The following is a 14,517-nucleotide window of genomic DNA, read 5'->3' as shown; positions in this document are numbered from 1 at the left end:
GATGGGAAAATTTCTGGCAAAGATGAAGAAAGTGATGGGACCTCTTTCCAAAACGCACACAAGTTATGTAGCTTGATGAAGTAGTATTTATATTTCTACTAAAAGAATGTTTTAGTCTGATGCACTTAGAATTAAAAACCAAAACAAAACAAAACACAAGAACAAAATAAAACAAAACACCCCCCACCCTTTCAGATTTTAGTAGAAAGCATTAACTGAGTTATTGGTAATTAAACTGTACAGAGAACTCTATGGTATATATTTTAATAGCAACATCTTGACTCTCAAAAAAGCCCTGAAAACATCAAAATATCCTCAAGTGTTAGGAGTACATTTCTAGCTGGAGCACTACCACATGCACATGCCCAGATCAGTACCTCTGACACAGAATCACTTGGCTGCTCATCCCAGGTATTTGTGTGACTTCTCAAGAGCAACTTTGAGCACCTCACTGTTCTCTCCTTTCTATTCAGTCCTGAACAACTCTTTTCACATGCAAACAGATGAGTCACTAGTAAAAAGAATAGTTTGTCTGATGTCATACAGAGGTTACATCTCTACTGCTTTCCCATACCATTCCCCAAAGTTGCTATAGTGATGGACTGGCTCCAGGTTGTGGCAGCCTGTCTTTGCCCAAAACTGGAAGGTGTTCAGGATATCTTTAAAGTGGCTCACATACCTCTATAAAACACACCATATGGGGCAGCTCTTGGAGATTGTCACCATCCCAGTAGCACTGGCTGCATGCTTGAGAAGACACTTCAGCCTCCATTGCCCAAAATACGTCATCCCTAGCACCCTCTAGTGCCTTTATTGAACCGTAAGTCTGTCTACTCTCTACCAGCATCTGTAATGAACTGCAAAACACGCACTGCCAAGCTGATACAAGTGACCCAAAAATGGGTGAAAAAAGGACTAGTAGTTTTGACAGTGTTTGGAAAAAAATCAAATGGTGGCTGCCCTCCTCATGCTGGTGGCACATTCATTCTTTCTTTAAAGTTTTGTGATTAGTTATGAAACTTATGTATGTTCATATTTTGCTAAGCTATTGGTAAGACTGCATTTTTCTCCAATACTCAGCCAGTAGAAGCTGAGCTCTAAAATTTATTATTTTAGAGACTGATTCAAGTCCAGCTGACTTGAGAAGGTATTTCATAAATTCATAACCAAAGAAAACTAAAAACTCATTTTATTTTCCCAACAGGTTTTTTAAATAAATATTTTGGGAGATCAATGAAGATCAATTAGCTACATACCTGCCAAACTGACAAAAGATATCAGATTATCATCTGTGGCCATATGTATGAGTACAACGTATTTATTCCGAGAGTTCCAAGCAAATCTAGAAAAACAGTAAAAAGTCAAAGCCAACACTTTTAATGTGCCATTAAATATCCATCAGAAGTTTAATCTGAGGCAAGATGAGTCCTCCCCCTCATATCAGAAGGTATGCAAATCACTGATGGCTCTTAGAAGAGCCATTTCAACACTTAGTATGTGAAGAAACCAGATTTAAACGTACCAAATTATGATGCTGTCAGTCATGAAAACGTCCTTTGAGCTGTATGATAATTTTGCAGTAGTCTTATTTGGAAAGGACTGGTCATTAAATAGAGAATAAATGACAGATAAGGAATTGCATCTGGCAGATGCCAAGGCTGGTATTTGTGCATTATTTTTCTGTTTTCCGGTCAGGTGGACAGGAAGCAGATTCATTATGGAAAAAACCTAAAACGTAACATGAAAAAATAGTAATGGTAATAAAATGGATCAAGTCCTCCAACGCGTTTTTTCCTCTTGGTCAAGACAACTGGATGTGGGTAAGTTGAATAAAGGAAGCAAACTCATACTTTCCTGATTAACAAAGGTCATAAACAGAGAGGTTCAGCTGCCCAACGCACAAGAGTACTTTGTATCTAAAGTACTACTCACAGGCAGTGACGCTCTGACTAACTACAGACATGGACATAGGGAGACCATATGAGAGACCATAAAGAGGTGCCTCTGGCTCCACCTGTATCAGAACCCATGTATTAATATGAGGAAAACAAATCAGGAAGAAAATCTTCAGAATAACAAAGAAAATCCTGAATGTTTCACCCACGTATATCTTCCTGAAACATGTACAGAGCATCTGAAAAAAACAGTCCTAAAAACCCTCAACCATCAATTCTCCTCCATGCCCCCCAGCGGGGCATTAACACCAAGAACTGCTGCTGCCTGACTACAACTTCAGTGCTACAACTGGCAAAGTGTGCTGCATGTGGCTGAAAAAGATGGTCAGCTCCAGCTCACCCAGCCAGCCAGCACCAACAGCTCTGGCATAATGCTTAGGCTTCAGCGGGCACCGCAACTGCTTTTCCGTAACTGCGGCACTGCCCTGGTGCGCTGGGAGGCAGACCCAGCCATGTACCCAGCAGGTCACCAAAGGCAGCGTCTAGCATGTTAGACTTGTACTCTCGAGGAGTATCAAATCACGCTAGCTGAGAGGACACTCACAGTACCATCGTAGGATTAGACACAGAACTCAACACATCTACTGTAAGCTGACAGGATAATAAGTACCTTTTTTATATACTGCTCTGAGGGTGGAGAAGCAATGAAAAATAAATGGTGTCACTGGAACAGGTGCTTGCTAGGATCTGATGCAAAGTCAGCCCTGGCTGAACAAACAAGTCACCCTGAAATGGAGAATGAATTCAGACAGATTCTGCTACAAATTTTAGCCACTTTTAACGCCTTTCCCACAGAGGAAAGGAAGAATGATTTATCAGGGAGCTTTATTAAGTTGGATCGCTATTCTCACCAGGCAGAATAAAAACCTGTCTGCAACGTCGCAAATCGGTCTTCAAGATCACAAGAATGACCAGTAATTTTAGATTTAATAACTCTCTTTAGAGCAGGCTTACAATCTGGCAGAGAAAATGACCTTGGGAATCTTATGAATCCTGCTGGGATGAAGTAATTTCAGTTTTCTGAACACATTAAGTTAAAAAGAAAGGGGGGGGGGGAGGAAGATAGATTTGATCATAGAGAAACCCCAGCAAACTACACAGGAGAAAGGCTACTCTGGTGCACGAATTGTTCCTTTATCCCACCTACATTACTCGGGAACCTTAAAGTAATTGGAATCTGATTTCTATTAAGGTTGGAATATTTTTCTCTGATATGAGTTCACAAATGCTAAGTCATGAAAGGAGAAACAAACACAAATATATAACTTCTAAGAATATAAAATATGTCAATCTCTGTATTACATCCTAAACAATGCTTAGCATGACACAAAAAGCTGCCTTAAGGAAACTCTAAAGCACTCTGTCCTAAACTCCAGAGGAAACCATTAGATTTAACTGAACAAAGAGTAGGAGAAAAAGAATGGTTTGTGCATTTGGACAAAATGAGTTGAAGTCCAGACCTATTCAGTACAATGTAATTAATGATGACCTATCTACTGGCAGCAATGCAAACAAAATAAGATCTAAACAGATCATAAGTTCTGGCACTCCTTTTTTAATTTGTGAAGACATTCTTTATAACTGAAAGTAAACGCAAAACAAATTGACCCTTTTTTTGTATCAGTGCAGGAACAGAGGAAAAAAAAATTTTACTCTGTACAGATACTGAGGAACTGTTAATACAGTATCTTTTCCATTGAAACACATTTTTAAAAATGAAAACTAAAAGGTAGGAAAGGTACTCTTGTGCAAGTTTGTTGAATTACTGATTTCCCTCCCTGGCTCAGGATGTTGAATGCCTTTGCAGGAGGTCCACCAGCTCTTTGCAGTGTCCTGCCATAGAAACTTCAACTGTAAGGGTATTCCTTCTTTTCATGCAAAAATAAAACTGGCTGCAAATAGGGATCATAAAAATTAAGTGGTTTTATAGCTCATTCTCTCCATCACCCCAAAACAAGAGGCCAACAGTCATCACAGAATCATAGAATCGTTTAGGTTGGAAAAGACCTTTAAGATCATCAAGTCCAACCGTTAACGTAGCACTGCCAAGTCCACCACTAAACCATGTCCCTAAGCACCGCATCTACATGCCTTTTAAATAACTCTAGGGATGGGGACTCAACCACTTCCCTGGGCAGCCTGTTCCAATGCTTGACAACCCTTTCGGTGAAAAAATTTTTCCTAATATCCAATCTAACCCTCCCCTGCCGCAACTTGAGGCCATTTCCTCTTGTCCTATCACTTGTTACTTGGGAGAAGAGATCGACACCCACCTCGCTACAACCTCCTTTCAGGTAGTTGTAGAGAGCGATGAGGTCTCCCCTCAGCCTCCTTTTCTCCAGACTAAACAGCCCCAGTTCCCTCAGCCGCTCCTCATAAGACTTGTGCTCTATAGACCCCTCACCAGCCTCGTTGCCATTCTCTGGACACGCTCCAGCACCTCAACGTCCTTCTTGTAGTGAGGGGCCCAAAACTGAACACAGTATTCGAGGTGCGGCCTCACCAGTGCTGAGTACAGGGGCACGATCACTTCCCTACTCCTGCTGGCCACACTATTTCTGATACAGGCCAGGATGCCATTGGCCTTCTTGGCCGCCTGGGCACACTGCCGGCTCATGTTCAGCCGGCTGTCGACCAGCACCCCCAGGTCCTTTTCTGCCAGGCAGCTTTCCAGCCACTCTTCCCCAAGCCTGTAGCGCTGCATGGGGTTGTTGTGGCTGAAGGGCAGGACCCGGCACTTGTCCTTGTTGAACCTCATACAATTGGCCTGGGCCCATCGATCCAGCCTGTCCAGGTCCACCCTATCCTCAAGCAGATCAACACTCCCGCGCAACTTGGTGTCGTCTGCAAACTTACTAAGGGTCCACTCGATCCCCTCGTCCATCATGTTGACAGAAGGCATTTTTATGCCAAGTGGCATAAGTGTTTGTAAATAGAAGTCTTCAGTTGCTCTTTAACAGGCTTGTTTTCAAAATCTGAGCATCTTGTTCTGTTTAGACATTTAATTATTATGCCTGTCATAGTTTGTTTATTAAATAGAAATCAGTCAATATAAACCTTGCTATGTTCAGAACCCACACAGTGCAGAGAAAATCTACCCCACAGTCAGCCAGGGGCAAAGCACTTCCAAGGTAAACCAACATAAGCATGTGCTGCAGGATGCTTACTTAATAGCACTGCAAAACCCTACTTGGTGAAATAGCAGAGAGGAGTTGAAGGAAAGATTTATAAAGCAATAGAAAAAAATCAATTGTGGGGCCTCTCTCACAACCCAAGAATAAAGACATCTAATGAAATTGAAAGCAACACACGCAACACATAATAACTGATCAATATAAATAATTATTGTATTCAACTAGATTTAATCTCTGGAACTCAGTGCTGCAGGGTACTGTTGAGATCTAAAGCTTAGCATTCCAACAGGAAGATTCAGATCCTTTGCAGGATACCAAAATTATATAGGATACAAACTGTTATCCAAAACAATCCAAACAATTTGCAAAGCAAACACAAACACTGCTTAAGTATCACCACCTACTTGCTATAGGGCAAAATTGATGAAAGCCTCCCTAGAATCACCAAGTGAACTAAATAGCTTTGCCACTCACGTCATACAGAAAAGCAAATTCCTCCAACACAAATCCAAACACAAAAGAACAAGTAACTTCATTATACATTCTCTGAGGACAAGAGAAATTATAAAAATAGCAAAATTGTGTCACTGGAACAGAATGTAAGACAGAATCCGCCTTGAACACACACACACAAAAACACCCAAGAAAATCCTCCAATTATCATCAGTGAAAGGCAAAAATTGCCAAAAAAAAAAAATCATTATGACAACAGTTTTAGTACACCCTAAACTTGGGAACCACAGAAAGCAGCTACCATCACGCCTTTTTTCACCTTGCTGTTCCTTAGCCCCTCTCAAGAGACAGGGCCAAACCCACAGCCAGAGGCAGGAGCTATGCCAGCTGCTACTACCGCTTCAATGGATATTGGAAAAGCCGGTGAGACAAGGATAATTAAGGGCATGTGCAAGCTCTGTAGGAACCCTACATGACTATCAGCAGCAACAAGCAGGAGAAGAGGCATATTGAACAGCTGAAGTTACTGGTAATAAATCAAGATTACCTTGGTTCAAACACTTTGGATAACAGAGACCATCTCTCAATAGTTGTTATTTTTTCTGTTTCCCAAATTGCCATTTTTAGAGTTTACCAGCCAGTTTCAGCAAAGCCAAGTCTTGACTGATGTTACGTCAGAGGCTAGCCAAGATTTATTCAGATCAGCCATTAAAAATTGATGTGGATGTCTCAAGAGAATTATTTGTATCCCATACCAAGCACAAACTGCAAAAACTCAAAATTTTTAGTCATTACTACTTTTTTTATTCCTTAAATGTCAATCAGTTGACATTCCTTTTAATACGTAGGGTCAAAAGCCATATATATTTTTAAGTCCAGCATTCTGAAATCAAATTTTGTGGAACAAAACTAAGAGTGTACAGCACCCTCTAAAGTGAAAAGCTGCCTCTTAGCAGACCTGGTCCAGTTGTAGAAAAATAAAATGTCTGTTTTCAGTCAGCCAGTCACTCCACATATAATTCACAGTGTGAAAGTTATATGGGACAGACAGTAAAAAACAAAGTACAAACAGCATTGTTTCATCTAAACTAATACAGTTTTCCAGTCAGTAGAGTTCAGATTCTAATTTCAATTCTGAAGCCAGAATTTGTCTGCCTGATAAATTTTACAGACCTTTCCCCATCTCCCCGCAGCTCTTTATTTGAATTGCAATGTATGTATCAGTAGAAGACACAGTAAATTTTACAGTGGTGCTTGTACGTGATAAGTACATTTATTTGCCCTAATATTTGCCCTCAATTATTAGGACAGGGTTGTAAATTCTTTTAAATTATCTATTTGTGGTTTTGGATTACAACATGCAAAGCAGGCTAAAAAAAATTTAAGTTTCTGTGTCTGCATGTCAAAAGACAAAAAAAATTATTTCAATCATTTCTTAGTTAAATCTCAAATACTCAAGTTCCTCCTGAATATTCTATTCAATATTATTGAATAACAAGTTCCTCTGTCTGTGTAACAAACAAAATAGGAAATCGTTTGCAGCCTACAGCAATCTGCCTTCACATTGGGGCAGTCACAAATGACCTGTAAGGCAAGATGCATTTCAGTTCTCAACCATAAACCAAAACTGAGTTTTGCAGCAAGAAGATCAAAGATTACAAATCATAATTCATTATTTTAGTTTCAAACATATTTTCATTTCTTCAAAAAGTGCTATTTCCAATGCACCCTTTTAGATGGGTGGCAACAATCCCTTCAGCAATTGGTGAAGACATGCAAAAAAGCCCGCTTTTCTACTTCCCTGACTTGTTTTTGTTACAAAGCCCTCAAGAGAAATAAATACATCAGTAAAGAGGAAGGTCTTTTTGGCAACATGTGCAGTAAGTATTCCTTATGTAATAAGAGTTTAAGGAATGATTAACAGAAGAGGAACCTCATGTTGAATTACAATAAGCAGATCAGAAAGGCTGCATTTGTATACATGAACAACAATACAATCACAGCAAAAAAAGATGTAGGCTTTACTGGGAAATACAGCTTACAACATACCTCAACGATTCCTCTCTCAGGCTACAAAAAGCTCTAGACTTCTAAAAACGTCTTCCTTTTACTTTCTCTCTCTCTCTCTTTTTTAAAAATTCTCACTTGCTATTTTTTGGCACAAACTCCAAGAATTTCTAGCCAAAGAACTACCAAAGAACTATTCTAGACCACAGTGCTATTTCAGACATATTTTCCTTTAAAATAAAAAGACAGAAATGAAATTGATTTTCAGAAGACGAAAGCCTTTAACAAACCATCAGTGAAGTTCTTCTCAAATCAATAGCATCCTTTCCCATCAAGCTTCTTCACAAATTTGATCAATTAAAACCAAAAAAAAATTCTAGGATCATATATGTGAACTTGTATTTGACAATCATTTAATAAAAAAAAAAAAAGGACCATCTATTACCATTCTGTCTCAGCACATTCTGCAAACGTAAGTGCCTGTTCCTGAATTTCAGTGAAAGTGCTCACACAGCAGAAATATAAGAATTCAATAATTCTTGTCTTACTTATTAAAAGTGCTTACCCCAAGTACTAAATATATGCCACAGGCAGCAATTGATCTTACAGCACTTCAGTTAAGTGCAATATATTTAACACATAAAGAAGCCCAGTTTCATCACGTAGAGAAGGATTCAATGTTAGCAGGTAGCAGCTGCCAGCACTTGGATACTGTTATTAGAAATGGTTTAGGCAGTTTATACACACAGCATTGATGTGCCTTCTGGTTCAGGCATCAGTAGCTAGATCACGCACTTGAATCACTCTGTGAAAGGCACCTTAAAATAGAGCTGGGGTCTGAGATCACTTTTATCACTGTAAATGCAAAGCAGTTTCATTGACTCTTATGTTTAAAGTCAATGTGCTGGATTTACTCCCAGACTCCTCTGGGAGTCCAGAAGAGACAAGAGTGACACATACCAACCAACAAAAAAAAACTGAGCAAAGGTGAGTATTCTTTGGAAAGGCAGATTGGTGTAACCCATACAAAGAGACAAAAGCAATTAATTTCTTACACATGGAAAAAATATTCCGGTTTTCCATAGCACCGTACATTGCTCCCACTCCGTATATTTTTTCTATTTGAAGAATACAAAGTGAAGAAGATTAAGTTCTTCCTTGGCTAGGCCTGCGCAGCTACCCAGAACAAAATGGGAGCCATTAGCTGATACAACTAAGAGGAAAACATGGTGCAGTAGTTGCGTGTGTTCAGGTTGTGTGCGGCACATTGAACCCGATGAGCAGAAAGACTTTCCCCTCATCTGACCTAGTTCTGTCAAGATTCACACATGGAGATAGTGGGTGTAGAGGTGACACATGCAGTATCTTTAAAAATTTTGGAAGGCAACAACTCACAGTGAAGAATACCTAAGACCCTGATGGGGAAATGAAAGCTAGCTGAACTCCAGAAAATTCAGACAAGATATTAGCAGGCTGCCCAGGACTGTAAGCGTACAAGAAAGTGAACAGATTAGGGCCAAGCCATTTTACAAAAATGAAACAATGCTGGAAAAAAGTGCCAGAAGGATGGTTGGTTTCAGGACAAAGCTACCTGATGCTGCAGATACGTCCTATTTGAAAGGAACTACAAATTTAAAGAATCTTCTTCCCCCCCCCCCCCTTTTTTTTTTAAGCAGCATGTAAAAAATACTGTAAAAATCCAGTATAATTGCAAAAACATAATCCAATTTGCTGGATTGTGAACTGCAGCTGACTGCACTGTGACAGATGCAGCATAGAAAGGCACTGTCCCCAAAGAGTTTTCACACAAAATCAACAAAGAATAGCAGAAATAAGGAGAAAATGATAACGTTTCTCAAAGAAACATTAATTTTTCATTGGATTATTCTAAAAAATAAATATCGATTATCTCCAACTCACTGTATACCCAGCCATTGGTAGCTGGGTAGATTCTGTACAAACAGTGGAACAGGTTGCCCAGGAAAGCTGTGGAGTCCACCCTTGGAGCCATGAAAAGTCCAACTGTGCATGTCCCTGAGCAACCTGCTGTAGATGACCCTGCTCTGAGCAGGGGAATGGACTGGAGAATGCCCAGAGGCCCCTTCCCACTCCAGCAATTCCCTGGATCAGATTAGAATGGATTTCTGAGAAGTTATTTAAGGATGACTGGTTTTCCACAAAATGAATTGGAGAGGGTGCTCTACAGACAAGTTAAAGCCTTGAAAAAAGCAGAATACAATTGTGAATGAAGTCTACAAATATTTGTTAAATCAGCTGTACTGGTGGACAGAAGAGGACCTTGGACAATACCATGCAGGAAAAGCATTGGTCACCACTGATGAACAGATTCATGGAGGAACCTGACAGTGAGGGGAAGCAAAAGGAAATTCACAGTCTGGAAATGAATGGCCCAAAAAATCTAATCACCTACTTAAATCTAAAGTTAAAAAATATACACAACCGTGGCAGGTGTCTGAGGCAAATCTTAATCCAACATAGTCAATACTCCAGTCTTTCTGATCGTATCACTAATTTTCTTCACAGTTCCCAGGCAAGCCACTGTGTCTATTAGGGCAGTGCAACAAACAGGAATATATAAAAGGTCCCCCTATATAAAAGGGATAGCAGTCTTAGGTCAAAGGTGACCAGTGACCTTCCTGAAGAAAAAAAAAGCTCTTGGTGAAAGAAAGACGTGACAGAATTGGGAACTACGTAAGCCACCTCAGTACTCATTTACCAAAATTTAATGGGCTTTGACCTAGGATTACAAAATAACTGAAACAACACAAGGGTCTTGCTCAAAACATACCACCAAAAATAACTTCAAAAAGCGTGCTTTACTTTGTCAAACCAACCTCCAAAACCAGAAATTCAAAACAAGAAACCATTTCTTCCTCTGTTACCTACTCTTCCCAATTACACCACAGGACTATGGTAATTACTACATGCCATTATATAACACATATATGTTCTTGTCCACCCCAAAAGAGAAGTTTTGTTTGTTACCTCTTACCGACAGTTATTTTGACAGTTCTTTTCTGAGAGTCCATCCTCATCTTCTCCCATAATATCCACTGCCGAAAATATCAGTGCAACCAGAATTGCAAAGCAGCATACCAGCGCAAAGATCACAATGCATCTTTGCTGGGACTGAAAGAGATTAAGATTAAAAAAAAAGTTTTAATGGCGTGAGCACATTCTAGTCAATAACCTGAGAGACTAAAACTTTTACATAAGATCTAAAATTCTTTGAAGGTCTTTCTGCCATAGCTGTCAAAATGAAACACACCTCAGGATGAAAACACTCTCAAAACTGTCCTTCAGGTATCACCTTGAGATGTATTTTAAATCTCTCACATTGTTAAATAATTCATGTCACAAATAATAGTAATAATTTAAACTGTTTTCTGCTTGTACCACAAGGAAAGCATTATGCATTAAAATAGTGATTCTTACATTAACTACGTATTTTCTGATTGCGCCTCACAGATGAAGTACACACTTAGGATGGCACTCAAAAGTCTTGAGAGTTTTGTTGTGTTTGGCTGAAATAAAACATGTCATTGCAAGAACACTGAAGAGCAAAGTCATTTTTTTTATTGCTACACAAAGTAACTTACTATGATTGTCACAGCAACTGAGACACTTTGGCAAGTCCTTGCCCCACCGTACTTATATAAGGAAAACAAATTCACAGATGATAGATGGGGTTCAAGGAAACAATGGGAGACTGTTGCTCAATATGAGGGCAATGCCCTCCGTATCTCAGATTAAATATTAAGACATGGCATAGCATGACCTTATTCTACAATATGAAATCCTGCAGTACTAAATCAGATACAACTGTGTAAATCTCCTAAAGACAATCTCCTGACATGCAATTTACATAACTGCATGAATGTAAAGTATATTTTATTCTGAAACCAAATGTTCAAATGCGTATTTTTCTACTGAAGAAAATTTGCACAAAACCACACGTTTTTTTTATAAAAAAATATAAAAGACTAACTTCTGTTGCCATAGTTATTTCCTTAATTTTCATTATTGCCCTGTAATTAAAATTTCACATAAAGAAAAGCTTTATAATTTTTTTATTGCTACACAAAGTAACTTACTATGATTGTCACAGCAACTGAGACACTTTGGCAAGTCCTTGCCCCACCGTACTTATATAAGGAAAACAAATTCACAGATGATAGATGGGGTTCAAGGAAACAATGGGAGACTGTTGCTCAATATGAGGGCAATGCCCTCCGTATCTCAGATTAAATATTAAGACATGGCATAGCATGACCTTATTCTACAATATGAAATCCTGCAGTACTAAATCAGATACAACTGTGTAAATCTCCTAAAGACAATCTCCTGACATGCAATTTACATAACTGCATGAATGTAAAGTATATTTTATTCTGAAACCAAATGTTCAAATGCGTATTTTTCTACTGAAGAAAATTTGCACAAAACCACACGTTTTTTTTATAAAAAAATATAAAAGACTAACTTCTGTTGCCATAGTTATTTCCTTAATTTTCATTATTGCCCTGTAATTAAAATTTCACATAAAGAAAAAAAGCTTTATAAAGGAATGGGAAAGTGGGAAAGTATATGGGAAAGCAGGAAAAGTGTAAGGGAAAGGAAGGAACGTCATGCCGTCACGCTCGCAGCTGAAAACCAACTTCATAGTATTTCCATTGTTCCTGACATTTCATTTAAGAGGTAATAAGATTCAGAGTAATGTTTTCCAGTATGTGTAAAGAAAAGGCCTGACTTTTTTCTTTTAAAATAAGCTTCCAAAACTTCCAAACCAGTGTACATCCCAGAAGAAACAAGCTCCTGCATTTCAGAACAAATCAGATATAAGCATTTTATTTCAGTCTGTGAAAATCTGAAACAAAGCAAACAACTTCTTCAGACAAACAGGAACAACTTTTCTGAAATTTAGTGAGAAATGTATCCTTTTACCTAACAGTAACACGGAATGCGCCACTTAGGTTATATGCGTATTTTAAATATAAGGCATATTAGACACTTTTATACATTTTAAATATATGTTTAAATCTGTGTTTTCTAACATGTTACCTAAAATCTTACAAGAATGCAGCATAAGAAAGTCTTGTTCAAGCATTTACAAAGCCTACTTCTGAAATAAATAAAATTTGGCCCTTTTTTTTCCCCCGCTGCTAGGTATAATCTTGGCAACGTATAAAAAGAATCAGAAATGACTGCATTTGGGTGTCCAGAACTAAGGCTGCTGTCAGACGCACGGTAGGACTTAAGAGAAAAATGTTAAAACATTGCCTCATACTACTGGCAAGAAAAACTAAGAAGTGCCAAAGATAAAGAGATATTCAGATCTGGGACACTGCTTTATGCCATTTCTTCATCAGGACGGCTCACACTCTTGCTAAGATGACCATTGTCTCATGCAGATTTTTACAGTTCTGTAAGTGTATTTGCAGAAACTGTTTGATGCAGCTTCTTCCAAGTGCTGAGCATATCACCATGGCAGCAAGATAGCAAAGCTACTCCTATACCAGCGAGCCAAACAGAGCCAGGGCTCGTTCTCCAGCCCCTAAGAGCAGGCGATGTGACCCAGCACAGCTCGCAACACTAGCGTTCTTTATCCTCCCAAAACAGGGTAACTGCAGCCATTCTACTCCCTGGGAACAGTCCTGAGTCCATATTTTGGACAAATTTGTAGCACCAAGCATCCTAGCTACCGCACAGTATAAATGACTTTGTGCCATTGCCGCAGGGAATAACTCCCATCTTCCTGCTACATCACCATGCAAGCAGCAGAACAACTACAGAGAGTTGCAGAGTCACCGAACCAGCAGGGACCACGGTAGCCTTCAAGGCTGGGCCAGCACACGTGGAGGCAGCAAGAGATATTTCATTAAAAGGAGTCCACAGTACCTCCATCACGCTTGTCATAAGTCATAAAATAGCCCTAAAAACCCTTTTAACCAGCTTAAAACTTAAAGGCCAAAAGCTATATAAAACCTACAGTGTATCAAAAATTATATGGTGTCACAATTGAGGGGGGAAAGAAGGGGAAAAAAAAAAAAAAAAGGCAGGTGCAAAGGATGCCTTAAGTTCCTTCAATACCAGGAAATTTTATGGTAGCAATTCCTAGGTGGTTATGTTCACGGAATATGGAAAGGGGAGGCCAAAATAATTCTGAATGGATCCTCCTATTCTAGCTTTAATTCCCATTCCACATAAATTTGGGGAACATATTCAAGGCTTCTTGACTTCTGTGTTGTAGTTGAAATTTGTACAAAGTTTAAATCCCTGTTCTTTCAGTTCTGCATGTGTACAGCTTGTCAAGCTCTGCAGTTTGACTGACCGCTTCTCACTATAAGCAGCACAAAGTTAGCACCACTAGTAAGACCACTGCTATTCTACCAGCACTAAAATAAAGACAGAACGGCACAAATCTAATTTACTGCTCTTATTTACACAGATGCTTTATAATATGCATTTATCTTTGACAATTATAATGGATTAGTTATTTCACTTTTTCTTAAGTACCAGCTTAACAGTATGGTTACAAATAGCGTAGGTGACCTTTTAAATCCATACACAAAGAAAGAACCATCTTATCAAACTGTGACAATAGTATTTTTTCTTTGAACGAAGGATAGCACAAAATATTAAATACAACAAAGCAAAAATTCCAAGTTTGCGATTCTCCTAACCCTACATTTTTAGTCACAGGACTGAAGAGTCAGGTAAAGACCATTTAAAAAAAATTTCTACAGCTAATAAGGAGGACTTTGAATGGTTTTACAGTTCATCTTGAAATTACTCCTGCTGCGAGGTGATTCTTCGATTACTTTGTAATCTATATATTACGTTATAAATGAATATTTGAATATGGCTTAGATTCAAATTGATGTTTATATTAGAAAAAGAATAAAAAATAGCTACTGGCACCAAACAAGTCTTCCGAGCCTTTCTAT

General features: G+C 38.8%; 1 protein-coding gene across 2 annotated transcripts in view; it reads right to left on the bottom strand.

Annotated features, from left to right (window-relative positions):
- Positions 1–14,517, bottom strand: part of PLD5 (phospholipase D family member 5) — a 204,825-nt gene that overhangs the window by 108,335 nt on the left and 81,973 nt on the right. Inside the window, exon 2 of one of the 2 annotated variants that reach the window (XM_009276136.1) lies at positions 10,563–10,699. In XM_009276136.1, the coding sequence (XP_009274411.1) occupies positions 10,563–10,699 (137 nt within the window). Of the gene's footprint in view, positions 1–10,555; positions 10,702–14,517 lie in introns of those variants that run through there. The other variant, XM_009276144.1, reaches the window with a different exon arrangement.

Source organism: Aptenodytes forsteri, unplaced genomic scaffold (genome assembly GCF_000699145.1).
Source record: "Aptenodytes forsteri isolate BGI_AS27 unplaced genomic scaffold, ASM69914v1 Scaffold10, whole genome shotgun sequence".
In the NCBI taxonomy this organism is placed as follows: domain Eukaryota; kingdom Metazoa; phylum Chordata; class Aves; order Sphenisciformes; family Spheniscidae; genus Aptenodytes; species Aptenodytes forsteri.
The sequence above is the reverse complement of the archived record's forward strand: the minus strand, read 5'-3'. Positions and strand labels throughout refer to the sequence as shown.